The 27,963-nt window shown below is 35.9% G+C and overlaps 2 protein-coding genes and 1 pseudogene across 5 annotated transcripts; 1 reads left to right on the top strand and 2 right to left on the bottom strand.

The window, feature by feature from the left end:
- LOC107676141 (gastrula zinc finger protein XlCGF57.1-like) overlaps positions 1-4,774 on the top strand; it is an 18,731-nt pseudogene extending 13,957 nt beyond the window's left edge.
- Positions 4,775-7,498: 2,724 nt separating this feature from the next.
- LOC107676140 (SLAM family member 9-like) lies at positions 7,499-27,684 on the bottom strand. The gene is made up of 3 exons (XM_016470666.1): positions 27,405-27,684; positions 26,680-27,006; positions 7,499-7,884 (listed from the first exon to the last, which is right to left on the bottom strand). The coding sequence occupies exons 1-3, from the start codon at positions 27,511-27,513 to the stop codon at positions 7,541-7,543; spliced, it is 780 nt and encodes a 259-aa protein (XP_016326152.1). The 5' UTR covers positions 27,514-27,684; the 3' UTR covers positions 7,499-7,540.
- Positions 13,400-20,205, bottom strand: LOC107676138 (NACHT, LRR and PYD domains-containing protein 3-like). 4 transcript variants are annotated; one of them, XM_016470660.1, is made up of 9 exons: positions 20,001-20,205; positions 18,125-18,225; positions 17,788-18,017; positions 17,629-17,668; positions 15,738-17,520; positions 15,272-15,619; positions 14,675-14,824; positions 14,301-14,347; positions 13,400-13,952 (listed from the first exon to the last, which is right to left on the bottom strand). In XM_016470660.1, exons 1-9 carry the CDS (start codon positions 20,087-20,089, stop codon positions 13,912-13,914), a joined length of 2,829 nt encoding a protein of 942 aa, XP_016326146.1. In that variant the 5' UTR covers positions 20,090-20,205; the 3' UTR covers positions 13,400-13,911. The 4 variants fall into 4 exon arrangements, with proteins under 4 accessions (XP_016326146.1, XP_016326147.1, XP_016326144.1 ...); XM_016470661.1 differs by lacking the exon at positions 14,301-14,347; XM_016470658.1 differs by lacking the exons at positions 13,400-13,952; positions 14,301-14,347 and having other exon boundaries at positions 14,376-14,824.
- Positions 27,685-27,963: the final 279 nt, after the last annotated feature.

Below are 27,963 nucleotides of genomic sequence, written 5' to 3'. Positions count from 1 at the left end.
CGCTGATTACAGAACCGGCTTTACTGATAAGATGACATTTGACATTCGCATTCGATTAATCGTGCAGCCCTACTGCCCAGTCTTCTGCATTTGGCCACAATCTACATCACTGATTACAGAACCGGCATTACTATCAAAATGCGCATGACATTCGCATTCGATTAATCGTGCAGCCCTACTGCCCAGTCTTCTGCATTTGGCCACATGTTCTCATCTACATCACACCTGATATCTTCTCTGGCAAGGCATCTTGGGAAGAATCTTTTTGTATGCCTTATCCACCCCTGGCAGTGTTCAGCTGATATGTATTGGCATGCAGCATCCATTTCATCCAGGAGGGACATTTGGTCCTGTGGACGATGGTCAAAAAAAATTCCATCTCCAGGCTGAGAAAAACTCCTCAATGGGGTTGAGGAAAGGGGAGTAAGGGGCAAGGAAAAGGGACATCGTCCTCGGATGGGTGTCAAACAAGGATGTGACTGCATTGGGAATGGTGGAATACCACATTGCCCCATGTGATCACATATATTGGCTTTCCCACCTGTCCCCTTTCTACCTCTGGCACCAGTCTTTCGTGCAGGTCTTCTGAAAACAAGAGAAGGCGTTTGGTATTGTCACAGCCAATCTCACATTTATGCAGGAGTGCACTTTTCCACACACGATCAGCCCAAAGAGGTCCTCTTTTACTGTATACCATATGGTCATGTGATTGAAAGAACCTCAACACCTGAGTGTGTTTCCTAGATGGGAATCAGCTGAAATTTATATATTTGCATAACTTCAATCAGCTGTTTCTCATTAGCAAGGGAATAAAAAAACGGGATATATTTGTGTTTCAATTCACAATATGAACAGCTGTTCACTTTAACTTTAGCCTATAAGTTAGGTTTAAATCATGATGTTATCTGTTCTTGACATACAGAGTGAAAGCATTTGTAAATTTGGCAGTAAAAATCCATTGTTTTGGTCTTGGTTGAGCTTGTGTGTAAAATAAGTTTTAGCATTTTAAATTTGTGTTAACTATGTATTTTATGTCAAAGCAACAATACATGTGTTAATTGTATAGCCTATACAGACAGATGTTGTGCTGTGTTAAGAGTTTAGGAAAATTTATAAAAGTATTGAAATAATTGTCATGGCGATCATAAAAAAAACAGTAAACAAAATGTATCAAATAAATAAACTTTGTTAGAATGCTAGAATTGAGCGTAAATGAACCACATTCTCATTTACAGCGTTGGGCAAGTTACTTCCAAATTGTAATAAATTATATATAAATTATTTCTGTCTTTTGAAAGTAATTAGTTGCATCTCAATATTACTGTCTCTGAATTGTTATGTGTTACACTGCTTTTGAGTTACTTTTACTTTCAAGCACAAACTGCAATTACATTCATAGATAGTGGTAAATATGAAATGTTTTAGGCCCTAATGTACAAACAATAAACACAAAAGCTAGCCTAAGTATTTGTGGTGGAGTGAGGAGAATTTAAATAGTCTATAGATACTATATAGACTATAGATGTCTATATAGTACATTTAATACTATATAGACTATTTAAGTTCTCCTCACTCCACCACAAATACTTTAAATGTAAAGGTATTGAGAACAAAACAAGTATGAAAAATATGAGTGGCTAAAAAGCCAAAACTAATTAATTTCAAGTGAAACTGAAAGCAGTTTCTCTGGTGCTGTTTTGTGGTGTTGGTAAATTCACCATTTAATTTTGAGTTAAAATATGTTGTTGTAACGTGTGTTACCGAGATTATAACGAGTATAATATTACCCCAATTTTATTAGTAATGAGTTGTATTACTGCGTTACAGCCAGGGGAAGTTCTAGAATTTCATCTTCAGGGGGGCTTAGCCCTTAGAGAGACCATTAGATACAATGATACAAATAAACCTAAATAATTTTATTATATCTTATTACCTAAATAAACTGTATTTTACTGTGCTTATGAAAACCGTATTACTGTATGAAGTAAATATACACAATTGCGTATTAAAGTTACAGAAGTTACTTAGTTAAGAGCAGTGAGTGATGCTCTGTTTTTCTTTTGTTGTTTGATTAACATTATTAGCCTAATATAAGAAATGCATGGATCCGTTATACTGACACGCATCCAATATTTTCTTAACTGTTTATGTTTAAAGGGGTCATTGGATGCAAAATTCACTTTACATGTTGTTTGAACATAAATGTGTGTTGGAAGAGTGTGTACACATCCACCCTATAATGATAAAAATCCACCCAGTGTTTTTTTAAAATTTTTTTTTAAATACCTATTTTAAAATCCCCTTTCTCAAATCAGGCTGTTCTGAGATTCCTGTCAATTCTGCACAGGCCCCTCCCACAATAGTTGATTGACAAGGCCATCTTACCTTAGACCCGCCCTGAGTGAGCTGTGAGCTGTCCGCCATTGTGTCGACTCCGGTGCAGGAGAAGACAAGAACGTCTCTGATTAAGCAATTGAGGAGTTTTGTTGTTGGATGTAATAATGAACATAGCAGTCGTCATTTACTCCTGACATCTGAGCCGCTAAAGACGCAAAGGATTAACGTTACTTTAGTTTCTGAAAGGAATGCGCTGATCCCCGATCTGCCTAAATGCATCTGTTCTGCAAATTATTCGTTTTTTAATCATTATTTTTTATGAATCTTTGTGTGACGAGTGGGGGCGGGGCCGAGAGCCGTGGGAACGGAGCGAGGCCGGTGGAGTAATTGCTAACGAGCGACACCTGCGCCACTCGTCACACTTTGCAAATCGCCTTTCCTAATATATGCTAGTTAGCAAGTTTCGCGGCTGAAGTTTACAGTCTGCTCGTCACCCCACGGAAGAGAGGGGCGGGGTCAGCAGAGCTCATTAGCATTTAAAGCAACATGGACTAGATTGGCTTGCTGAAAACAGGGCTGATTTTGACAGGGTAAAAAGGGTTTTTTACACTACCATTGAGAGATTTTAACCAAAGTATGTTATAGACTTTTCATTAAGACCCTAAAGAATCATATCAACTTGTGGAAAATGGGCATCTGATAACCCCTTTAAGACATAGACAAAGTGTTTACTTGGATACTCGTCAAGACAGCCATTGTGACATAATATTGTGTGTATTTGCTCAAGAAGATGCAAAAGTGAACTCAATTTGTAACCCTGATTGTTCAGCTGATTATAGTTTTTTAGGGGGGCTGATAAGACAAATAATAGGCTGAAGCCCACCTAAAAAGGGTCTAGAACTGCCCCTGGTTACAGCAAAAAGTAATGTACTACTGTAATGTCTTTACTTTTGTAATGCGTTACTCCCAACACCCAATTAAAGCCTTTCCCTTTCATTTTAGCCTTGATGAAAGAGAATGAGAATGAGAAAGAGACTGAAGACCTGAGTGAAGCAGAGGAGAAACATCATCATATCAAATCTTTGAGTCACTCACATACTGAGAACATTTTTTCCCTGAAAAGATCCAAAAAATCTTTCACCTGCCTTCAGTGTGGGAAGAGTTTCAGACATAAAGGACACCTTAATGATCACATGAAAATTCACACTGGAGAGAAGCCTCACACATGTGATCAGTGTGGAAAGAGTTTCAGACATAAAAGAAACCTTAATGATCACATGAAAATTCACACTGGAGAAAAGCTGCACACATGTCATCAGTGCGGGAAGAGTTTCCCATACAAACCGAGCCTTAAACTTCACATGAGATTTCATAGTGGAGAGAAGCCATACACATGTGATCAATGTGGGAAGAGTTTCATACAGAAAGCACACCTTGATTATCACATGAGAATCCACACTGGAGAAAAGCCACACACATGTGATCAGTGCGGGAAGAGTTTTGCACATGTTAGGTCTTTTAAATCACATGCGCTCTCTCATTCTGGAGAAAGACCATATAACTGTGATCAGTGTGGTAAAAACTTTTCTTGGGCAAAATCCCTGAAGAACCACCTGAAAGTTCATTCAGAGGTGAAGCCTCACCTGTGTTCTTTGTGTGGAAAGAGTTTCAGTCAGCTGGGTCTTTTAACACAACACCAGAAAAGACACAGCGGTGTGAAGAATCATTTGTGCTTTTATTGTGGGAAGACCTTTATTAGAGCTGGTGAATTGAAACAGCACCAGAGGATCCACACTGGAGAAAAACCTTACAAGTGTTCACACTGTGACAAGAGCTTCAATCAGTCAGGAACCTTGAAAGCACACGAGAGAATCCACACTGGAGAGAAGCCGTATCACTGCCATCCATGTGGGAAAAGTTTCACTCATTGTAATTCTCTGCTGAGTCATAAAAAAAACAAATGTCTGAAATCATGAAATCATGTCTAAATTAATCGAAAGATCCAGCTCTTTCAAGTGCAATGCTGCATCTTCACAAAATGTGATCATTTTGCTTCATGAATTTAATAATCATTGTGCTTTATTATGAATTGTTTGTATTATATTACAACAATTAAGTTGTATTATGAAGAAAAATAGATTTTTTTTTTTTTTTTTACATGTACATGTTTCTGTGCTTGCATGTCTAGTTCGGGAAGCTAAAAAGAGTCTTAACACTTTTTAGTGGGACATCTGGTATTTATTTTAAATTTTGTCTTCATTGTTGTGCTTAGAACATCTTTAATCCACCATTTATGACATATTTAATAAATGCAGATGTCAAAGTATCATGTAGCTTTTCATCTGCAGCTTATTTGCTTCTCTTCTTCTTTTGAGATGCTTTGGATATATTCAATAAAGACAGAAATCTATTGTCAGAGCTGCCTAATAAATTATATTTCACGCCATTAATTCCGGTGTCTGTGGTGTCATTAAGTTGGAACAGTTAAAACTCCACACAGCTTTTGCAAATCATATCTCGCAATCTCTACAAGCTTTAACACAGCCAGAAAAAGAGTAGCTTGAATAAAGATAAGCAGCTTGACTCAGTGTGCATTTTTTTTAGTTATTTTGTTCATGTGTGTTTTATATGTTTTTATCGTTGTGAACAATATGGTGCGTTTTTGATCACTCCTTAGGAGTATTACCGCCACCTACTGTACATCTTTCGTCTTGCATGGGTAATGTGTCTGATGTATGTGCATTGTATTCTTTTATGAGAATGTAGTGCCCCATCCAACCCAGAGGATCAGATTACTTCATTATCCACGTTTTTCTTAATGTTTTAATATTATTATTATTATTCTGCTAACTTCAGTTTCAGCCAAACTGTTATGAACACTGTTTTTGTTATTTTGAGTGCCATGTTTGAGAATTAAGTTTTTCCAATGGAAAGTTTTTTTTTTTTTTTTTGCACTTTCAAGTGCACTTTCACCAACAGAATGTCTATAGACATTGACACATCACCAATATTTGATATTCCTGATGCTGCAATGCCACGCTGCACCAATCTGTTTGCTATCAGGATGACAAAAAGTTTAAAAAGTTACAGCACTTAAAATTGGCTGATGACCAAACTTGATGAAAATCTGATGACCAAACAAATAAAAAAAAATGCAGGTTTTACTGTTCACATTAATTCAAATGCATTAAGGGTGAAAGAGTACAAAGTAAGATATAGACTATAGCTAAATATTTAACATCTGACAGCTGCTTTAAGATTGAAATGAAGAAAACTATTATGAGTAGAAAGCTGGTTTTATTCCAAACTCAGCCAAAACGAATATATTGCTAATAAACAATCATTTAAAATAAATATTTACTCAAAATATGTATAAACAAACAACTATTATGGTGTAAAAATGTAAAACATTATTATGATACGTGTTTGGTCATTAATAGTTTGCCTCAAAAAGGAAAAGACTGTCATAATTTACTCACCTCCAAGTTGTTCAAACCTGTATACATTTCTTCCAATGAATATGAAAAGTTATTTTGAAGAATGTGGGAAGTTTTCTGTCAGTTTCTGGTTCTCAATGTATTTTCCCCCATACTAAAAGTCAGTGCAGCAGCTGTTTGGTTACCCATATTCTTCATGTTTGAAAAAGTTACTATTGACTTTTTCATAGTGTGATTTTATTTTAAAACCAGATAGTTTCAGTTTGAATGGCAGATTTCATAATAATTTCCAGATTAATAATAACAATAGTAATAATAACAAAACAATAACAATAATAAAAGTCATAATAATAATAGCAACAGCAACAACAATAATAATAATATATGGAGGCCTTAACAATTAAAAAACAAAAACATACTTTTTTTTTTTTTTTTTTACATTTTAGAATTTAGTTTACATTTGTGACCCTGGAGCACAAAACCAGTCATAAGTCGCTGGTGTATATTTGTAGCAATAGCCAAAAAAACATTGTATGGGTCAAAATGATCAATTTTTCTTTTATGCCAAAAATCATTAGGATATTAAGTAAAGATCATGTTCCATGAAGATATTTTGTACATTTCCTACTGTAAATATATCAAGACTTAATTTTTGATTAGTAATATATGCATATATATATATTAATATATATCTCGGTCAAATGTTGTCCTATCCTAACAAACCATAAATCAATGGAAAGCTTATTTATTCAGCTTTCAGAGTATGTATAAATCCCAATTTCAAAAAATTGACATTTATGACTGGTTTTGTGGTCCAGGGTCACATTTCAGAAATCTGGTCATCTTACTAAATATTGCACTAAATAGAAGCATTGCCCTATACAGTGGCAAAAGATTCAGCTATTGTAGGATATAACTAATAATAATGCAATAAACAAACTGACTGCTGAATCCTCAGTTTGTCATAAAGCTTGATTACACCGTGTGATCTGCTGTCAGATTTCTGTAAGATAAAATGGGGGAAGTTTTAATTTTTTTGTTGTGCAAGAATGCTGAAAGGACACACAGAACAATAGCATCATGCCCATATATATATGCAAGCAAAAACAAATACTGATCGATGCAAACAGACACAGATCCGCGATGGAGCTGAACAAACAGAGAGACACGGTGTTTACAGTAATACTGTATCTTACCGTATTGTGTACACATTGCACCCAGAACGGAGTTGTAGCCTAATGTACCTGGCAAAATAAAAGAGTGTTCAAAAACATATTATTCAAAATGTTGTCTCAACGCTCAAACTCCACATTGCGGCATGCCATTTGAAGTACCACAAATTATCCAACTACAGCATATGTTAAAACTCCAGTCAGTTTTTATGCACCTGTATAAGCTTTCAGTGTTTCAATGTTTATAGCACTGTTTTCAACAATTAAGACTGCAATAATAGTTAAGTGCAATAATAATTACCTTCTTGTGTGTTTACAGTTCCAGCTGAACCAGGATGTCATTTTAAAACCTGCAATAATGACCAGCACTACAGGAAGTATTAGTGCTATTAGAAAGAAATAGTGGCTCCGTTCTGTAATAGAAATAGACAACAGCACATTTTATAAGTTCTTGCTTTACTTTGGAATCAAACTTATGACTTTGGCATTGCTAGTGCTGTGCTCTACTGCTTGAGTTACAGGAAAGTAGCAGTAATACAGTACTACAGTACAATACAAATATCAGTCCTGTCCTACAAAGAACAATAGAGCAGCCTAAACAGACTCTATTACCACCACTGACGTACCTGCACATGGCTGACAGAGTCCACTGATGTCCAGATGTCTGGTCTGGTTGCTGATGGGATTGTTGAGCACACAGCTGTAGGTGTTGTTATCCTGATATTCCACCTCCAGAGGTAGAGAGAGACTGATGCTGAGATCAGACACACTGATGCTGGACAATAAACTGTTTCCTTTGTACCAGGAGAGAGTCACATCACTCACATTCACAGCTGAACACAGCAGTGAACAATTGGACACCGATGAATGTCCAGATGATGATGAAGAAGAAGAACAGTTTGAAGAGTTACTGGTGATGACAGGAATGGGAAGAGGAGCTGGAAAACAAATGAATAAAAAATTACTACAAACAGTACAGTACAGTACAGACATAATGTTCATTTTTTAATGAGCTCTCCATTTTAAGACAAATTAATTTATAACCAGCATGAAAGTGTTGAAGAAGGAAACTGCATACCATAGACTTTAACACTAAAACGCTTGAATGTTTCTATATTTCCATTTCTGATGATGGTAAATTCATAACGTCCAGGGTCTTTTGTGCTGATTTTCCTGATGGTGAGAGATCCTGTCTGACAATCAAGCTGAAATCTGTCTCTGAACCTCTCATCACATTCAATCATTTTCTTTTCATTGTTGTTAGCTTTACATAGATGATCTCCATCTGCAGACCTCCACCGTAATCAGATCACCGCTTTGTATTTCAGTAGCATTGGGGAAAAATATCACGCATTCTCCCTCCATCACTAAACCATTCTTTTCAACTCTTACATCTGTAAAACACAGAATCCAGTTTAAACTTTATACTCAATTGTAATTTGAAAATTCTTCTCATCCTGTTAGCATTATTAGCCTAAGTCAGAATTTCAAAGGGTTTGCATATTCTACTCACAGGATCTGGAAAAGAACTGTCGTTGAGTTTGAGTGGCCGCGTATGTGTCGCTGAAGCTCCAGATAATGTGTGATCTGCTCTCCTTGTCCTTAAACCCCTCATAACTGTCTGAGGTAGAGATGATCCTTTCATAGACTTCAGGGGTGTGAATATTTGGAGACCCAAACATCCACAGCACATGATCGACTCGGTGTTTTTCAGTAATATCATTGTGAAGAATGATGAAATCTCTCTCAGTCACACGTGTCACCATTTCATCCCTCGCAAAATCATTCACATCTAGTAAAAAGTTGAATTAAAGCAATAGCTATAATATGGTCAGTGATGAAAAATGTTAATGCATCTGAAAATTAATCTTAGACACTGTCATGCAAAGTTGCAGCCTATTTTTTACATTAATTTTTTTATTTTATTTGTGTGTGTGTGTGTGTGTGTGTGTGTGTGTGTGTGATCATCTAGCCTATTCATTATTCAAAAGGACAAATCTCAGTTACTATTTTGGTCACCAAGAGTTTTTCAAACGTTTCTCTGTCTATATAGGCATATATAATTTTTGTCAAATGAAACGGTAAAATGCTCATAAGTGACTCTTAAGGCAGCTCTGGAGATTAAGTTTACACAGCGGGCAAGAGCTTGTAACACTCCAAAGAGAAAGGAAAAATTGAAATCGCATCATATGACCCCTTTAAGTGTTCGAGTTTGTATAGCCTAGTAGGCTAGATGAAACCGCGCGTGTCTGCGTCATTGATTAACACAGAAACGTATTTAAATAGTATTTTGCGGTTTAATATTCACAGACACGAGCCCATATCGCGATTTGATTAAGCGTACTGATCTACTTTTGATTTACTTATCCAGAACTTAATTAGCCTAATTTCGTGACATTCCGTGTTATAGCCTACAGTAAATTCCAGTTCGACTGGATTCCGCGATTCCGTCCGCGTTTAGCGCATCGCTGAAATTACGACGCCCTAAATTTATTTCGCGGACCCCTGAGAATCCCTGGATTACAGTGCTAGAAAATATAGAGTAGAGTTTTTTAAAAATGCATCACTCACCATCCTTACACAGATTAAAACAGAACAAAGCAAGAAAAAAAATCAAATTCTTCAGCTTGAATAGATGAATAGTTTCCATCGTGCTTCCATCGGCTGTTCTGCTGTTTCTCATTGAAAAGATCATACCTGTAAACTAACTGGAGAAAGCTGTAGGCTACTGCATTTGTAAGTGTCATAACTTAAAGTCATCTTCTACTACAATACAATCCCAAGTGAAAACGAAAAATGCACATGCGTAACACGTGAGTTGTGACGTTTACATATGTGTCAGTGCTTCTAAAGCGAACACCATACACTCTTAGAAAAGAGGTTTAGTGGAGAACCTACTATTCCGACTCAATTTTAAAGAACATTTTATGCCACAATGTTAAAAAAATATAAGGAGAAATGTCTTAAATTATTGCTAAATTATTTCATGTTTAATGCGTGTTTAATGTTATTTCATTTTTTTTCTAGATATAAAGTAGCCTAAGTTTACGAGCTGCTTAGTTCATAAATAAAAAAATTATTTAAAACCATTTTAAAATAAATCATATTCATAAACCATATAATCATAAATAAATAAAAAATAGGAATAAGTTACGGGTAGGGTTAGGGGCAGGGTTAGGTCTATGCTTTTGGGCAGTAATCCAGGATCAGCAAAAGATGTTGAGGAACATGTCTTGGCAAAATCACGGCGACCGTGAATGTTGCACATGGCGAAATCACGTTCACCTATGTTTTTCTTTACTACTATCGCTGTGCATGCAAATATGTCTTCGTTTGTCACAGGACTATTTGGATACGCAAAAGGCAGCAGTCAAATTCATTCAGTTTAGTTTCACCTGTTCCAACAGCAAAAGAGAAACTACTATCCAGCTAACAGGGAGCATTCTCAGAACTTTGGCTTAACGTTAAGAACAGACATTCTTCCAGTAATTTTAATAGACTGTTTGTTCAAATATATGTGGTCTTTAATAATGATTACATTTATACATTGTTCATGGAATATTTTCTGTTAAATTATTTAGTTGGATGTTCATGTAACATTTTCTTAAATTTAACTACTTGTTTCTGAATGTTCAGCGAACACAATGTCCCTGTTTGCAAAATCATAGAGGAATGTTTCCAAAATGTTACATAACCAAGAAAAAAAATGTTTCTAAAACATTTAGAAAACGTAATGTTTTTAACGTTTTGAAACATTCAGAAATATTTTTTTCATAACTCAACATGAACATTAGCACAACATTCTTAGAGCATAGTTTTGTTAGATGGGAAGGACTGTTGGCATGTCAGTTGGAAACACTAAATGAGAACATCTATGTGAGCACCAAATGTCGGAATTCAAAGTAAGAAACGTTGCAGCGGGGCTGAACCGCAGCATGTAGTGGACTGGAAATGTCCCTGAATGCTGCTTTAAAGGTTTTAAGTATGATACTAGCAGGCTCGTCAAAAACCTCAATGGTAGCAAACATTCATTTCATGGCAACACATGTAAATTGTATTTTTTAGTGGTTCATCTTTTTTAAATTGTATTTTCCCCCTCTGAAACATGACTGATTTTGCAGTTACACTCTCTGTGCTCTAGAGTCTAGGGGGCATTTAACTTCCTTTACAATCATTTCAGCTACCAGCAGAGGACTTTATTCAAATATACATGTACAGTGAATTGCTCATCTGGGTATCTCCCCAGAGCTCACGGTACATTACAACGCCTGGAATTATAGAAAGGGGCATATTCTGAATTGCTACAGTGCTGCAAGACAAAGCAACACCTGGTGGTGGTTTTAATTACAACTGCAATGAGTTGTTTTGTCTGAATGGCATTTCAGGTTACATTGTTGTCATTATGTGCATTCATCAGTTTTAGATATTGATCCAAGTGTGCTACAGGTGGTAACTAAATACATATTTTAAAAACAGAAAGTATGTTAAAAGCACATTTTAGTTCATATTTATGGTGTCCCACAATAGCACAGATGAGTACACTTAGATTTTGCAAGATTATCTTAAGTACTAACGAATAATATTTTTAGTACACTCTAAAAAATGCTGGGTTGTTTCAACCCAACGTTGGGTCAAATATGGACTAACCCATCTGTTGGGTTACATTTTTTAATGAAAGTTTTAACCCAAAAGTTGGGTTAGTCCATATTTGACCCAAAGTTGGGTTGAAACAACCAGCATTTTTTAGAGTGTATAATAAGTACAAAATTAGTGCGTGAAAATAGAGCACTTTAAGTATGGAAGTGCACTTTTTTTTCCTCCTGGGCAGCTCTAATTCCCCAAAGTAAGTTATTTAAAACTGTTTGTCATCATACCAGAAAGGAGCCCAGGAGTGTAGATACAGGAATGTAAGGAAGCTGAGGGTGTTTGCATACTGAAAAAAGACAGTTCACAGTTACGCAATATATCTTACCATACTCTGAAACTGATGTGTACAGAATGTAGTATCAACATAATGCATCTCTACATCCTGAACCTGAACCGTTTTAATAAAAAAGCATACATTAAACAAATACATTTGAATCTACATGAAATGTTTATTTATTGGCATGTCAGTAGTTGCCTTTTTCCCATGGTCCCATGTGGTAAATAAAAACCTACAACTACAGCTACAGTAACACCTATAGAGTAACAGCTATTGCCATTATGAGACATGAACGCTTGTACTGCACAGAAATAGTTATCTAATACAGTGTAAAATTAAAAATAAATAATTAAGATTATGGAAATGTGATTTAACATTTAGGTTTCAAATAAGCAGGCGGTATTTATTCTAGGGAACATAAAAGAAAATACTTTGCAGAAATGTTGGGAGCCAAAAATCATTGAACCCCATTAACTTCCACTGTATGGAAAAAAAGTATCTTATCTTCTTTGCTCCCCAGAAGAAAGTAAGTCATATACTGTAGGTTTGGGATGGCAGATTCATCAGTCCAGTACATAGAAACTGCATCAGATCCAATTAATAAAACTTTATTTTTTATTAAATGAAACCAGTTACACAGATATATACAAAACTAAAGACATTTTAACTAAAATGTAACACAAGAATGCCATAGTACTGTTGTTTAGTGTTTATAAAGCTCACAATGATGATGAAGTCATGTTTCAACACTTGCTGATCTTCTAGGTGGTTTTCCTAGCTGGTTGCTTTCTGCCAGGTGTATACTGTATGTCTGATCCCACTCTCCTAATTTGAGGCATCATTCATGTCTGGAGCACAAACCGTAACTGTAAAGGTATAGTTATACAGTGTTGGGGGTAATGCATTACAAGTAACGCGAGTTACGTAATCAGATTACTTTTTTCAAGTAACTAGTAATGTAACGCATTACTTTTTAATTTACAAGAGAATATCTGAGTTACTTTTTCAATTAAGTAACAAGTTACTTATTTTTCCAATTTATTTATTGACAGCTCTCCTGTTCCCATGTTGAGAGAATTCAGAAGTACTGTAGTTACTGTACTGTAACTGTAGTTCTAAAATAAATATGAATATACATGTTTAATCCCATTCTTTGCTTCTGACCTTCGATGATCCAGTTCAACCATACTAACAAGCAAAAATTACTCCAGAAAAACATTTGTCTTTTTTTATTGCTGAAGTGTGTTTAAATTTCTTCTTCTGCATTCTACTGTACGGATATAAATTTACTTTCCACTCAGCCTGAGGCTTATTCATTTCACTTTTGTTGTTAAAAGGCTTTTATATTTGCCAAAAATATAACTTTTTTATTTTAAAAACAAACAAGCCCTGTCCATATTTAAAAAGTAACTCAAAAGTAACGTAATGCATTACATTGCATAACAGTAACGTAATTAGTTACTTTTTTATGGAGTAACGCAATATTGTAATGCATTACTTTTAAAAGTAACTTTCCCCAACACTGTAGTTATAGTCATGCTTGCCTTAAACAGACTGAGCTGTCTGGTTCCTGAATACTGAACGCAGCGTAAAGTTCCTGGTCCTGAGGAAACTCTGCATCAAACATGTGCAAGAGTTCAGGCTCTGAGTTTAGGTTCAACCTATAGAAGAAAACAGAACCAGCCTCCCGGTCCAGGAACACACCGAGTTTTCTGGTGGACTCTGTTTGAAGTGGTTTAGTTAGTGATTCAGTTTTTTTGTCATGAGCCACACATACATTTTTTGAGCAACATAAACACCACGACATCTTATTGCGTCCCAGACGTACGGTGTCATTTGCACCTTTCCTCTTAATTCCCTTACAGGCCACACCCATGTGCACACCTGTCCCGATCACATCCACCGTAAAGAAGCAACGTCCTGACAGCGGCTGGCAGCACAGGACCTGGTTGCACTTGTCAAATCTTTCGTCATTAGCAGGAAGCTGTTGCCTCTCTCTCTTACGAACAGCTACTGTGTTGTCCTCGCTCAGACAGAGGTATTAGTTAGCCGTCTGAGGGTCAAAGGTGAGTGTGACAGCATCTAAAAACAAAGTGAGATTTATCAGAAAAAGTCAGCTTAAATATCTACAATTAGCAGTAGCAGCATATTGAGTGTAGATGATGTAAAATACTTTAGGGAAGTCACATGCCATACTTTAAACAGCATTTTGGTAATGCTTTCATTATTTTAATGAGGGTGGGTTTTTATGAGCTCATGCAAATGAGAGAAACACAATTTTTGCACTTCAATAAATGTATGTCACACCGCAAGACCTTTTAAAATGAAATGGAAAAAGGTGTTAAAATGGTGAAGCAGTTACAGTCTACAAACAAACATTCATCTACATTTTAACCTGCAATCTTTATGTTGACCCATGTTTAAACTCACATTTGTACAGTCCTGGTTTGTGATTGCAGACTCCTCCAGTGTAAATTCTAGTTAGAGTTAGAGGTAGGGTTAGGGTTAGTATGGGTTAATTTGTTAAGACAAGAATCGCACCATTGCACATTTATTGAAGCACATTTTAAACATGAATGGATAGTCTCTTGTTCGACAAAGCATTCTCATTTTTACCTTTACATTAGTCTCCACCTACAGTGCTTGTGTATCAAAGTCACCTAAAGGAAGTATACTTGAACACAACAGTGAACTATTCACTGAATGGCTAGGAAGAATCAAAGTCCTCACTACATGTTTCATGGGATCCAGTGATGTTCATTCCAGCCTTCCACTTGAACCAATACCAGATAAAAGCTACATACCTCAGTGAGGGCAGCTTATCCTTCAGTCGACGAACTTTCTTTTCCATGATGTTTCCAAGGTCATTATACTGCAGGTCCAGTTCTCTCAGACTGGCTTTCAAAGACGACAGCAACTTCAAAATTCCTTCTTGAATCTGACAGCCTGAGAGTCTGTAAGGCAAAATCAGATTTTTGTTTAGATCAACTGGCCAAGGAATGACATTTGCCTGTTTGCCTATTTCAGGGACCAAGCAGCATAGCTGGTTGGTTTCTGTACATCATATATTTACCCATTTAGCAAATGACTTTGCATTCAAGCTATACATTTTAATGCATTAATGGTCACGTAACATGCAGCTAAACAAATAAAATATTTAATCTCTTTTGTTGATTTATTTTGATTGATAACATCATGTATCTTTTGCAGATACAAGTCAATTAGTACCAACAACATGAAAATACCAGTCAAGCATCAAAACAAATCAAAAATCACACTATAAAATCAACATTACGTGCTTCAAACACCTTAGCATATTTTCAAACTTACCATAGATGTCCTTACAACATCTATTTAACTCAACTGTCTAGATCCTGATGTTTGCAGTTAGTTTTACTTACTTCAGAACTTCAAGATGACACTTAGCACTACGCAGCCCAGCCGAGAGGATTTTTACTCCTTCGTCTTCTAGATGATTGTCACTGAGGTCCAGGATTTTCAGATTCACATTTGATCCTGAAAGCACACCCTTGATGAACTCCATGTCCTGACTATGGAGGTCGTTGTGGCTGAGGTTCAGCATTTGAATCTGGCATTTGGGATCACAGAAGGCCCTAGAAAGTTGCTTCAGTGCAGACAGTCCCAGGCTATTGTGGCTCAGATCAAGATGAGTCAGGTGAGAGTTTGGTGAGGTCAGGAAAGGCACCAGGATATCACAGTGTTTCTCTGTAAAGCCGCTTCCTTTGAGCCTGTCAATATTGCATTTAAACTCTGTTATGATTTTGCATGTAAACTCCATTACAATAAACTTTGGAAATATTTTATGATACATTATGAAGATGTGTACAGATATTTCATAATACTTACATAGCCTTTCTGAAGCACTTGATGGCTGGAGAGAATCTCTGAAATCCTTCTAAAGTGATGTTGAATTTCCTGAGGACAAACTCATCATGGTCTGTATCTGACATCACAAACCGGAAAGCCAGAAGCGTGCACTGGAACAGTGTGAGGGGCTTTTTGGTCCGTGAGCACTCGAGATCTGGCATCTCCAAAAAAGACCTGTCCTTGAGCTCCACGATGCAACGAACAAGACTAAAGCATCTCTCAGGGGACAGATCTTTCCTCCTCAAAGACTTAATGTACTTGGTCACTTTTTTGTGTTCTTCTAAACTACTGTCTTCCAATCGAGGCAGGAATCCTTCGAGTATACGTCTGCTGGAATCACAAGAAATTCCGAAGAGGAAACAGTTAAAAAGATCCAAGTGTTCATTTTTGCTTAGCACAGTCACATCAATCACGCTTTTGAGAAAATCTGACAAATTAGACTTTTGCCCCCTTTTCGCTTGAATTAATACCAGAGCGTCTTGTTTTCCTGATAGAAATTCATGAAAAGCAAACAAGGCTGCAAAGAATTCCTGGACACTGAGATGGACAAAGCTGAAAAATTTAGTTCTGTTATATCCAAATTTGCACTCAGAGACACAGGTAATGATGCCAGGATATCGAAGAGCTTCATCAGGAGTGATATAATATTTCCTCAAGTCTTCTTTACTGAAGATGGCATTCTGTTCCTTCAGCTTCCAGTATGCCAACGCTGCCAGTTTCTTAATCAGTTCTTTGTACTGTATGAGAGCATCTTCTGGTGACACATTTTTCCCTTGATATTTGTTGTGGCTTAACCCAGTCTGAATGAGCAGATAGTGGATATACATTTCTGTCTGATTTGAGGGCATGTCCCTGTCTTTATTTTGACTTTTAATGAAGGTTTTCAGAACAACCGATGAAATCCAACAAAAGAGAGGTATGTGGCACAATATCCATAGGCTCTTATGAGACTTTAGGTGACCGATGACTTTTTGGGTTAGATCTGGATCCTCAAACTGCCTCGTGAAGTACTCCTCCTTTTGTTCATCTGTGAATCCTCTGATCTGCGTGACATATCCCTGTCTGAAGATCTCAGATGGAAGCTGTTCAGCTGCCACAGGCCGGCTGGTGATCCACAGGTGTGCGGATGGAAGCAGTTTTCCTCTTAGAAGGTTTGCTAGGAGGACATCCAGTGTGGCTTTTTTAGTAACATCTGACAAAATGTTGGTTTGAAAGCTCAGTTCATTTTTATATTCATCCAAACCATCTAAGATGAACAGAACTTTTCTATCACAGATCCAGTCAGAGATTGATCTTGCCTCTTTGAACTCTGAGTAAAAGGCACAAAGCAGGTCAAAAAGACTCTGGTTTTCTCCCTCACGCAAGTTCAGCTCTCGGAATGGGAGCAGAAAAACAAGCTCTAGATCCTGATTGGCTTTTCCGCTTGCCCAGTCATGGACAAACTTCTGCACAGTGACTGTTTTCCCGATCCCAGCAATTCCTTTTGTTAAAACGATCTTCATGGTTCTATTTTCATCCAAGGGCAGTTTAAGAATTTCATTGTAGTTTATGACTGTCTGCCCTGATGTGCTTAAATCATTCGTCGTCTCAATCTGCCAGATCTCGTGTTCTTTATTGATGGGGTCTGACTCGTCATTGATGATGAACAGTTGAGTGTAGATCTTATTAAGAGAGACTGACTGTTGTAAGCTTCCCTCCAAAATCCTCTCAGACTCCTTCATCATTCTTGATTTCATCTTATTCTTTATGCTCTGAAGAATGTCTAAATATCAGGACAAATTTAGAAAGTCATGTTATTAACAGGAGCATCCACTGATGAATGAATAGTTTTATGCAGCAAGAGTTCTGGCATGTCTTTTCTGGCTCTTACCCTTTTTGTTTATTGAGGTACAGTGAGACACCTGTGAGACCTAATAGAAGACAAATACATCAATATAACAGTATATGTAATATAAACTTCAACCATATCTTAAATGAGCAACCCAGCAAAATGTACAATATTACAGTGTTTTAGTGATCAGAAACTCACCCCATGTAGGTTCACTGTAACATCACCAGCTATTTTGGATCCTAGTATGTTTGGAGCAACTAATGTTCCACCGTTCTTCTGGTCAATTTTGAAGTCCTGAAGATACTGGTCTGGATTTTGAATTGATGGTCGTCTGAGTGATGTAGAACTATTATTATTATTATGTTGTGGAATGTTGTCATGCCGTTGAAGTGCCACGTTTCCAAATTGTGTTTGAACGCTGTTACCATCTGTTTAAAAAATAAATACATAACCAAAAGAGCTCAAATGTTACAGTAAAGCTTATTGAAGATTGAGCATTTTCTAATAACAAAGTAAATTAGAAATATTTTCCTACTTTCGATACGTCTCCTTTTGTAGCACTTGTCCATTTTTAATACTTTTTTCTTTCCAGATTGATTCTCCTTCGGAGGGTCTTCCAACTTCCTGGTTGTTCCGCTTTGTTAGGATAAACAGTTCATGATACATTTTAATGTTTTAGATTTTTTAAATGTTTACATTTGAAAGCAGAAATATACACTACACTGTAAAAAATGACCGTGAATTTAACAGTAAAAAATGCTACAGTAAAAACCTGTTAAACTGTAAATTCCCTATCTACAGTATATACAGTGAAAAACTGTATTTGACATTACATGTAATTTTACGGTAGTATACCGTTTTTGGAAGTGAAAAAGAATTTACAGAATTTGTATAATTTACAGTGAATAACCGTAAATTGACACTCCCAGAATTCCCTGCGTTACATTTTAAATTTGATGTTTTTTTGTTGAATTAACTATGTTTTTTCTTATCAGTTTTGTATATTAGGGTTGTGTGTTACACCTAATGTTGTTAAATGAATGTTTATTGCATTATTTCAGTTTCATGTGTGTTACCATGATGGTGTTTAGTGTTTGTGTGAATGACACTGTGCACCTTCTATATATGTTATTATTTAAAAGCTGCTTGTGGTGGGCTTTGGTTCATCATGCGACTTTTCTCATCACCACCTGCATTTGGTGGTTATCAGTGTATTACAAAGGTACAAAACAGATTTCAGTACTTCAATAGGTTGGCATATTAACATTATATCAGTTAATGAAATTACGTCATTTAACTTAAAATTTAAGTTAAAATCTAAAATGTTGCTACCGTATTTTTTACGGTAAAATTCTGGCAACCACAGCTGTCGTTTTTTACCGTAAATTTTATGGATTTTTTTTTTTACAGTGTACTATTAAAAAGGTTGGAATCTTTAAAAGATTTTAATGTTTTTAATGAGTTTTTTTATGCTCACCAAGTCTGCATTTGATCAAAATACAGATTTTTATTTATTTTATTATTTATTTAATTAATTACTTTAATTTGTTTTAATGGAAACTGTCATACATTCTTTTTCTGGATTCTTTAATGCAGAGAAAGTTAAAAAATAACAGTATTTATTAAATAGAAATATTTTTTAACATGATAAAAGTCTTTACAGTCACATTTGATCAACCGAATGTGTCCTTGCTGAATAAAAGTAAGTATTAATTACCCCAATTTTTTTAATCATAGTGCATCACAAAAATATTAAAAAGCAAAAAATGTTTTCAACAGCTTAATAATAAGAAATGCTAATTGAGCACAAATCAGCATATTAAAATGTTTGGTAACATGTTCTTTGACCAAACACAACATATTGGGCCTTTCGAAAGGAAGGGCTTCTTAGAGACTGGGACTAAACAGAGCGTTACAGACGAACAAAGAAAACAGGTGCTGCAACAATGTACAATACGTGAAAAATTATGTAGGACTATCTTTTGAACATTCAACAATGAAAAACTAGAATACCCCCAAAACAAAAAGTGCATAATATGGCATCTTAGCTGAAAATTAATCAAATCTCTTTGAAAGTAAATAAACAAATAAGAAAGAAAGAAAGAAAGAAGGCGGCTACTTAAAAACATTTTACGAGTTTCGAAAACTTAGTTTCTCCTATCGCTAATTATTAGCCTACCATCGGAAGAATGAGCTTTATGCCATTCGGATGCCATAACTACACAATCACTGTTATCTTATAGGCTACGTTTTAAAAACTTTAAAAGTTTTATATTGGTCACTTAATGACATCACCAGCCTACCTGCACAGGTGTACCTAACAATTATACATCACTTTGAATTCTTTTTGAATCCCTTTTTCTTAACAGTCTGGAACCGGAAACATACAGGTATGTAGGTTACAGTAATACCTGTACTGGCGTTTGATCGATTTCTTCTGTAATACAGTGCTCTTCTTTTCAGTCATATCTTTCATGTTGATTATGTTCACCCGCTCCATCACGGAACATTCGTTTGTGTGTATATTTCTGACTTTAACGGTAGGCCTACCTAAATTGTGAAAACGAAAGCACGTTAACAGCGGCGCGCGACTGTCATACGTCGAGCGGGAGGTTGAAAAATATAGCGAGTCGATCGTGCCTTTTCTAAGGCTTAGCTCAGCAGGAGAGTGTTGTGCCGAATTCCGACCCCCTGCCAGAATCTGACTCCCCTCGCGTGCACGCGCATGACGTCATACGATGCCGACAGTTGCGAAAACAGACAGGCGTAAGTAATACATTGCAAGTTGTGTATTGGACAGTTTGATCGTGTATTTAATTGTGTATTTGTCTTTGATCATGTATTTAACTAAACTTGTATGATTTACAACTTGGACTGTCTAGCTGTGCTTTTATCGTTTGTGTGTTTTTACTGTAGTGCAATAAAAAAAAAACTGCTCATTTTCGTATTTTGTGTACATAGAAAAAGTCTTAGATCTTTGAGTTTAGCTCATGAAAAATGGGGGCAAAAACAAAAGTGCTGCGTTTATAATTTTGTTCAGTGTAAATAAACATAAATCTTGCTTTTATTGCCACTCAGTGGACAAAAACAGCAAGTCCTTTATTCAATGATGGACTTTAATAGTTTCTGTGTTGTTCTCTCCACCGTGAATTTATTAGTCCATTATGTGGCTCATCACAGATGAGAGTTGAGAAAAAAAAAGATGTTGCAGTGGATACTTTTCACAAAAGATCTAACATCGATATTCATAACAGCACACACTGCTGTCAATCTGGGACAGTTACTAATGCTCTGTGTGCTGTAGGGGGCGGCATTTAACTTCCTTTACATTAGTTCAGGGGTGTCCAAACCCGTTTCCTTGACAGCCACTGTCCTGCAGAGTTTAGCAACCCTAATTAAACACACCTAAACCAGCAAATCAAGCTTTTCAGATTTACTACAAACTTTCAGGCAACTGTGTTGGAGGTGGTTGGAGCTAACCGGAATTAGTTCAAATATCAAAAGGAAAGAGAAGAGCACTTCATTCATACGTAAAATGAAGTGCTAACCTATGCTGTGTACACGGTGATAAAAATGATCTATTATTATTGAAATATATGTATTAGTATTGAGTTTTATTGTGAATCTCACAAATGATGGAGCTCACATCATATTTCAACACCTTCTAGAATTACGAAAACTACCTTCTCATTGCACATTCTTTAAAGTTTCTCAGGCAATTTACTGAATGCTACATTGTTGTGTGACAAGACCCATTAGTTTTCATTACAATCACAAAGAGTCAGCCTGAATGAGCTGACTTTGGCCCTTTTATCTATCCATCGAAGGTTCTGATTCTGAAGCTCTAGTGTTTCCACTAATTGTGTGCTAATTGAGCTCAAACTGTGCTGACTTGAGTGAACAATATTGAATGCTAGTGCTTTCTAAATGACCACATGGTGTAAGCACTGAGAAATGTAGAGATTTGTGTGTAGAGTTTTGAAGTAACAGTTTACCAAATCTGACTCGTGTGTCAAAGCATGTTTATAGTTTAGGGAAATGGGTGTGCTTTTTTAAAAATGCCGTTATGGTTTTAAAATTTTAGTTCAAAATCCTGGTTATAGTGTTTTAGCAATCGAGAAAAACTGTAATAGCAAGTGCCTTTGTGGTTAGTGTTCATGGAAGAGCTGTACTTTCAGCTTTTTCTTAAAAGTGTGAAGTGCGAAGGTCTCAGCTGATTGTGGAGACTGGAAGCTTCTTTCAACACTGAGGAACAGAGAGGATGAAGGTTCTGAAAAGCAACTTTGTACTTCATTTTGATGGAGCCAGTAGGTGCTGCTCGTTCACTGATCACAGAGAAAGGTAGGGCACATACAGTATAAACCTGGAAAGGTGCTGGTCCAGAGTGCCAGTCTTGAAGGCCAAAGTTCAAGTTAAAAGATGGTTGGTCAAGAGATACTTAATAGTCACCAATATAGGACACTGGCAGGGCCGGATTAACATAAGGGCTAGGCGGGGCTGAAGGGGGCCCGACGTGATTGGCTGTGTAGGAAAGGAAAAGTAGACGTAGAATTGATAGGCCATCGGAAGCACCCCAGCTTTTCCGGGTGTGCCGATTGCCGAAATCCCACTACGCCCCCACATATGTCTGCGCTATTTCAGTCCAAAAAGATATGAGCGATAAAAATGTCTTGTAAAATAAAAATGTACTCGTTTACACTATTGAAGCCACATACTGAGTATGTGTGAAACAGGTGTAACACGATGGCCTGCTCCGTTTGCCGAACAAGAATCTCAACGTTTTTTAGGGACAAAAAATATATATATAAATCAATAAATCTGCTTGTTGTTTTTTTCTTGTAAGTAAAGTAAAGGACAAATTAAAAACATTGTAAATATGTTTAGTCATTGTAGTAGTAATGACTGCCTGTTTTTGCAAAAAGAGTTTCATGGCCGGTAAAAAAAAATTTTGGCCGGTAAATTTTATCACGTCACCGGCCATTGGCAGGTGTGGCAAAAAGTTAGTTTTAGGCCCTGCTTATATGTGAACAGTAAAGTTTCTGTGGTGAAGCTATAAGCAATTTAATCTGCACAGCCCCACACCTAGGCTATTTAACATGCCGACACTGTAGAAATATGGCATTAATTATATTTATTATTAATGTCACGAAAATTCTTAAATGCTACTTATTGCCTATCAAATATTGGATCAAATAAAGGCAATAAATCACTTTTATAAAGGTTTACTAATACTATAGTTAACTCTGGATTCAAGAATGAGCTTTTCATTAAGGCAACTACAAAGGAGAATTTAATAGTTCTAACTTTAATTGCAGAAAAATATAAATTCAATAATTAAGAGCCTGCAATATAATGGAATATTAATATTGTTAAATGCATTTTAAGAATTCAAAAATATCATTTGTTTTGGTCTGTTATTTATTAATAAATAATTTATTCCAATTGCCCTAACCCCAGCAAAACATTTATGGGGGACTGTGTGGGCCAGATGGGCTGAATTTTAGCACCAGTCCAGTCCTGATGATTCTCCTCTTCTAGGAGCAGAAAGAAGACCTTCTAATAATAAAACTATTTAAAATAAAACCCCTTAAGGGAGCTGTATATGCTCAAAAGTTGTTGCTGCTTCTGGAAACCTGCTTGCTTTGGCTTCATATATCTGGTGTTATTGTATTTATTCTTTTAATGTGTTGTAGCCTGGAATATTTAGTGTGCATAATCATTGTATCTCTGTGTGTTGGAGATTTGATAAAGAAAAAAAAAATTATTCCTGTGGTAGAAAATGTTGTGGCACCAAGATAGACAGACTACTATGAAGGGGGGCCCTTGGGTTTGCTATAGCCCCAGGGCCCTATCCGGGCCTGGACACTGGTCATCTTTTTAAGTGATTTTTATATATAGGATGAGGGTGGAGACACAATGTAAACAGGAACACAGAACAAGGATGTCTCTCAATTTTTTTTAAACATCAGTGGAAGCACAGCTTCAGGAGTGAACAAGAGCCAAAAGAAACAAACAGCAACACAGCAACAAACAACAAAATCACCAAATGAAAGAATAAAACATTTTAATAATAATGAAATATATTTGATATATACAGTATATACAGTATATATATATATATATATATATATACACAGAGACCTTGTTCAGACTGTCAGCAAAAATCAGATATCAGATTTTTGCATATCCAGATATTATTCAGATGGGCTTTTGAAAGTCAGAACAGCAAAAAAAAAAAAAAAAAAACATGAAATCTGATTAAAACCACATTTGGAGGTGGTTTATGCAATCGATCTTAACAGATGTGTCTCAGTCCTGATGCTCTGGCTGCTCAAATCAGATCTTGTGCATCACTATTAACGTGACACACAATTATATCGTCAAAACTGCTGATGGAAATGACATACGACGCCCACTCCTAAAGTGTTACAAAATATATAAAAACATACAAAATAATATTGTGAAATGTGGAGTGAAATTAAAATTTACATATTTACAAAAACTACCTCACTAATCTGAAAATAATCTTTAACTTTAGCTGCTCCTAAATGAAATGTAATGAAACGCATATAAGGGGAAAACACCAGTGTTATCAAAGTGACATCGGTGGTGCTTCTCAGTTCTTATTTGTGCATCCTTGTTTCCTTTCCTCGCATCTTAGCTCCACCACCCTTAGGATACGAGGGAAGGATGCAAGGAAAGGAAATGAGGATGGAGGAATCATGAACATTGGAATATTCTTGTCCACTCAAGTGTCACTTAAAGCGTCACCATCTGCCCTTATGTTGTTGAAGTTCGTTATTTAAGGCATTCATAATAAATAATAATAAAGCAAGATGCCCCGTTGAAATATATGACATGTATGGTTTATTTAAACTGCAAAGGTAAAATATAAATGTAAATTATTACGACAGATGTGAAGGAGGAGGAGCATTTATATGTGCATCATTTTTTTGCCCAAAAAAGACTTCCGCATAGGATACACCTGTGTATCCTCGCTCATGACTCCTCAGGAAGCCTCCTCGATCCTCAATCCTCGATCCTCGTGGTGCAATTAGAGAATTGAGATGTCCTACAAGATGGCTGAGCTCAATCGGTCTTTCATGTCTTAACAGTTGAATATTCTGTTTGATCTGCTGCAATGACATCCTGCAAGGAAACATCACAATCAAAAATAAAATCGAGTAGGTTCAAACACACTGAATTATAAAAGTGAAGGACAGAAAAATTTAAAACAGCAGCTCTATTTCCCACAGTTGAGCAGAATTACTGAAGAAAACCTTTCAGCGTCATTACATCAGAGAGAAACAGAGCAGTGTGAAAGCATATTCTCAGACACATACACAACAGACTTCAGGTATTTAAAGACGCTGAGGGTGTTTACACATGCACAAAAGGCAGAGTTCACACAGAAATACAATATATCTTACCATACTCTTAACCTGATATGCACAGAATGTTGTATCAGCATAAAGTATCTCTTCCTCTTGAGCCTTAACTGTTTTAATAATAATCACACATTTAATAAACTTAACTACATTTAACAAACATTTTCTATTATATATATATATACTGTATATATGTATATATATATATATTTTTTTTGCATGTCAATACTTGCCTTCTTTTTCCGATTGTTTACACTTTCTGTGGCAGTACATCAAACCTACAACTACAGCTATGAACACCAGCAGGAGCGCTATAACAACTATTGAAATGTTGAGACGTGAACCCTCTTCCCATTCTGTAATTCACAGAAAAGAGACAATAGTGTAATCTTAATAGTTTATTCTTTAAAAATAAATCATTATGGTGATGGAATCTATTACATTACTATAACATTTTACCTAAGCATGTAATATAAGTAAAGTACTTTAATATTTTAACATTTAAATTTACTTTATCACTCCCAACATGTCTGATATTTTGCTGAATTTACAATCACTAAAGAAATTATTTGATTAACTTTTTAAAAAAATTTTTTTACTTTGTTAAAGTATTTCCTTTTGAAACAGGATTTAGGGTGGGACAAAAGGCATAAACTGCAAGCAGGCTTTCATTTAACACAAATGTCACACCTTGACTGGCTAGACAAATACTTGTATATGATAATATCTGCTAACAATGAACTGTCAATATGTAAATAACATTACAGATGAGAGAACACCTCAAAGCACATAGACATTTAGACTATAGACAGCACATAGCACATATACTATTTTTATTAATTTAACACAATTAGAGGAAAAGAGATAATGTGGTACCTGGACATATGTGACAGAGTTGAGTGATGTTGATGTTGTGTTGAGTCTGGTTGCTGATGGGATTGTTAAGCACACAGCTGTAGGGGTTTTCTCCTGATATTCCACCTCCAGAGGTAGAGAGAGACTGATGCTGAGATCAGACACACTGATGCTGGACAATAAACTGTTTCCTTTGTACCAGGAGAGAGTCACATCAATCACATTCAACACTGAACACAGCAGTGAACAATTCTGACCTGATGATCCTGATGATGAAGAACACTTTGAAGAGTCTCTGGTGATGACAGGAACAGGAAGAGCAGCTGAAAAAACATTACAAATAAAAAAGTTGTTCAGCAAAAACAAATGAACATAAAACTCTGCCTTTGCTACCCATATTTGTGTTTATTTATTTGTTTGTTTGTTTTTTCTTTGACTTCTGATGCTTTCAAAATGTAACAGACATTGGTGATGATGCCAGTTATATTTGCATACTAAACTGACTTTTCATTCTTACACCAATTTAACCATCGAAACTATAACAATAAAATTCTCTTTCTCTTTCTAAATGTGTCTTTACAGATTTTTCTTACTATTATTGTACGTAAAACTTCAACACTATTGTCTTTCTTCCTTCTATTCTTACGTATTTCCATCAGGAAATATAAAACAATAGCCACTATGAGAGAACTGTCTTGCAAAACAGGGTGTAGAAAATAAGTTTCACTCACACTTTGGTTTGTCATTAAATGCTTAAAAAAATCACAGATGAATCACGAGAAAAAATGTTTTAATTTTGAGAATCATCACAGTCTGGATCATCATGGGCAGGACACCAATTACTCACCATAGACAGTAACACTGAATCTCTTGTTTGAAGTTCCTCTGTTGTTGATGATCTGTAGTTTATAAAGTCCAGTGTGTTCAGTTCTGATGTTTCTGATGGTCAGAGATCCAGTTTGATTGTCCATCTGGAGTCTTTTCTCAAATATTGTATTAGTGGCATCTATATAGATGTTCTGTCTGTGGATATCAGCTATTCGCCTCTCTTGAGGTCCAAACATCCACAGTATCTGATCATCTCGCTGCATTTTAACATCAGTGTTTAGAGTGACAGAATCTCCCTCCATCACTGATACTGACTTTATTACATCTGTATCACCAGCAAACACACCTGGAGAAAAACAGTTTATATAGCAAATGAAAAACCTGTTTAAGTTCAAACAGAACATTAATGAGGAAGATCCACCAGGACAAATGTTATTGCTCTTAAGGCAAGACACTTCAGGCAAAACAAAAAAAACAACGTACATGCACCAGATTTTATAGTTTTATATTCCGAAGGTTTATTATTATTAGGCTATTATTTATTCCTTTTTTGCGGCAAGAATTCTGAACCTTGCATTATTCAATATTCAGATTTTTTGTTGTAGAAATGTATGCAATTGAGTTCATATTTAATTAGATGATCACTTATTTGCATATAACATTCCAGAGAAGTTGTAATACAAAAAAAATGTTCTTAATGATTCTTAATTTGCGATTCTTAAAACAAAGTATGTTATAACGTACCAGTCGATAGCAAAAGACACAGACAGAAGAACGATGCGCTGTGAATCATTTTTCTTAACCTCTTCATAAACACCCAACAATACTGAGTGCGTGTGAAAAACAAATTCATCGAGGTCCTCTGCTTACAAAAAGAATGTCCATTCTCAGATGAAGCTAACGTGTTCCGTACCTCTTCAGTAACAACGTCCAAGAATTACAAAAACGTTTACAAGCGAGAAATAATCCAATTATAGGCTTTATGAAGATTGTTCCATTAGGTTTGAATGTCCGGTTCTGAAAAAGGAAAGTCACGCATTACGCTACACTTACACCCCTCCCTCCCTCCCTCTCTTTATCCACCCCTGGTATATAGTAATCAGCATCTTCGTCTCTGCTAGTACAAACAGCGCTAAGTTCTCTACTACAAATAAACTTCGTTAAGTTTAGTGCGAATCCCTCTCTTAATTCCTATTCTTTAAAGGTAAATATTTTTTTATATGAATAGTTTTAATATTTATTTGTCGTTTTGTAAAATAGTTTTGCCAAATAATAATAAAAATAGTAATAATAATAATAATAA

The sequence above is a fragment of the Sinocyclocheilus anshuiensis genome, unplaced genomic scaffold, assembly GCF_001515605.1.
Source record: "Sinocyclocheilus anshuiensis isolate Anshui unplaced genomic scaffold, SAMN03320099.WGS_v1.1 scaffold3649, whole genome shotgun sequence".
Taxonomy (NCBI): Eukaryota; Metazoa; Chordata; class Actinopteri; order Cypriniformes; family Cyprinidae; genus Sinocyclocheilus; species Sinocyclocheilus anshuiensis.
The sequence above is the reverse complement of the archived record's forward strand: the minus strand, read 5'-3'. Positions and strand labels throughout refer to the sequence as shown.

Excerpts from the sequence above, each read along its gene's own strand:
- LOC107676138 (XM_016470658.1), bottom strand. The coding sequence starts at position 20,089 with ATGGAGCGGGTGAACATAATCAACATGAAAGATATGACTGAAAAGAAG. Across the intron at positions 17,669-17,787 it reads TTACAGTGAACCTACATGGG|GTCTCACAGGTGTCTCACTG; the intron begins GTGAGTTTCTGA and ends GTCTTCTATTAG. Across the intron at positions 14,825-15,271 it reads TGTCATCTTGAAGTTCTGAA|ACTCTCAGGCTGTCAGATTC; the intron begins GTAAGTAAAACT and ends TTTGCCTTACAG.
- LOC107676140 (XM_016470666.1), bottom strand. The coding sequence starts at position 27,513 with ATGAATTTGTTTTTCACACGCACTCAGTATTGTTGGGTGTTTATGAAG. Across the intron at positions 27,007-27,404 it reads GTGTCTTTTGCTATCGACTG|GTGTGTTTGCTGGTGATACA; the intron begins GTACGTTATAAC and ends GTTTTTCTCCAG. Across the intron at positions 7,885-26,679 it reads ATTCAGTGTTACTGTCTATG|CTCCTCTTCCCATTCCTGTC; the intron begins GTGAGTAATTGG and ends TTTGTTTTCCAG.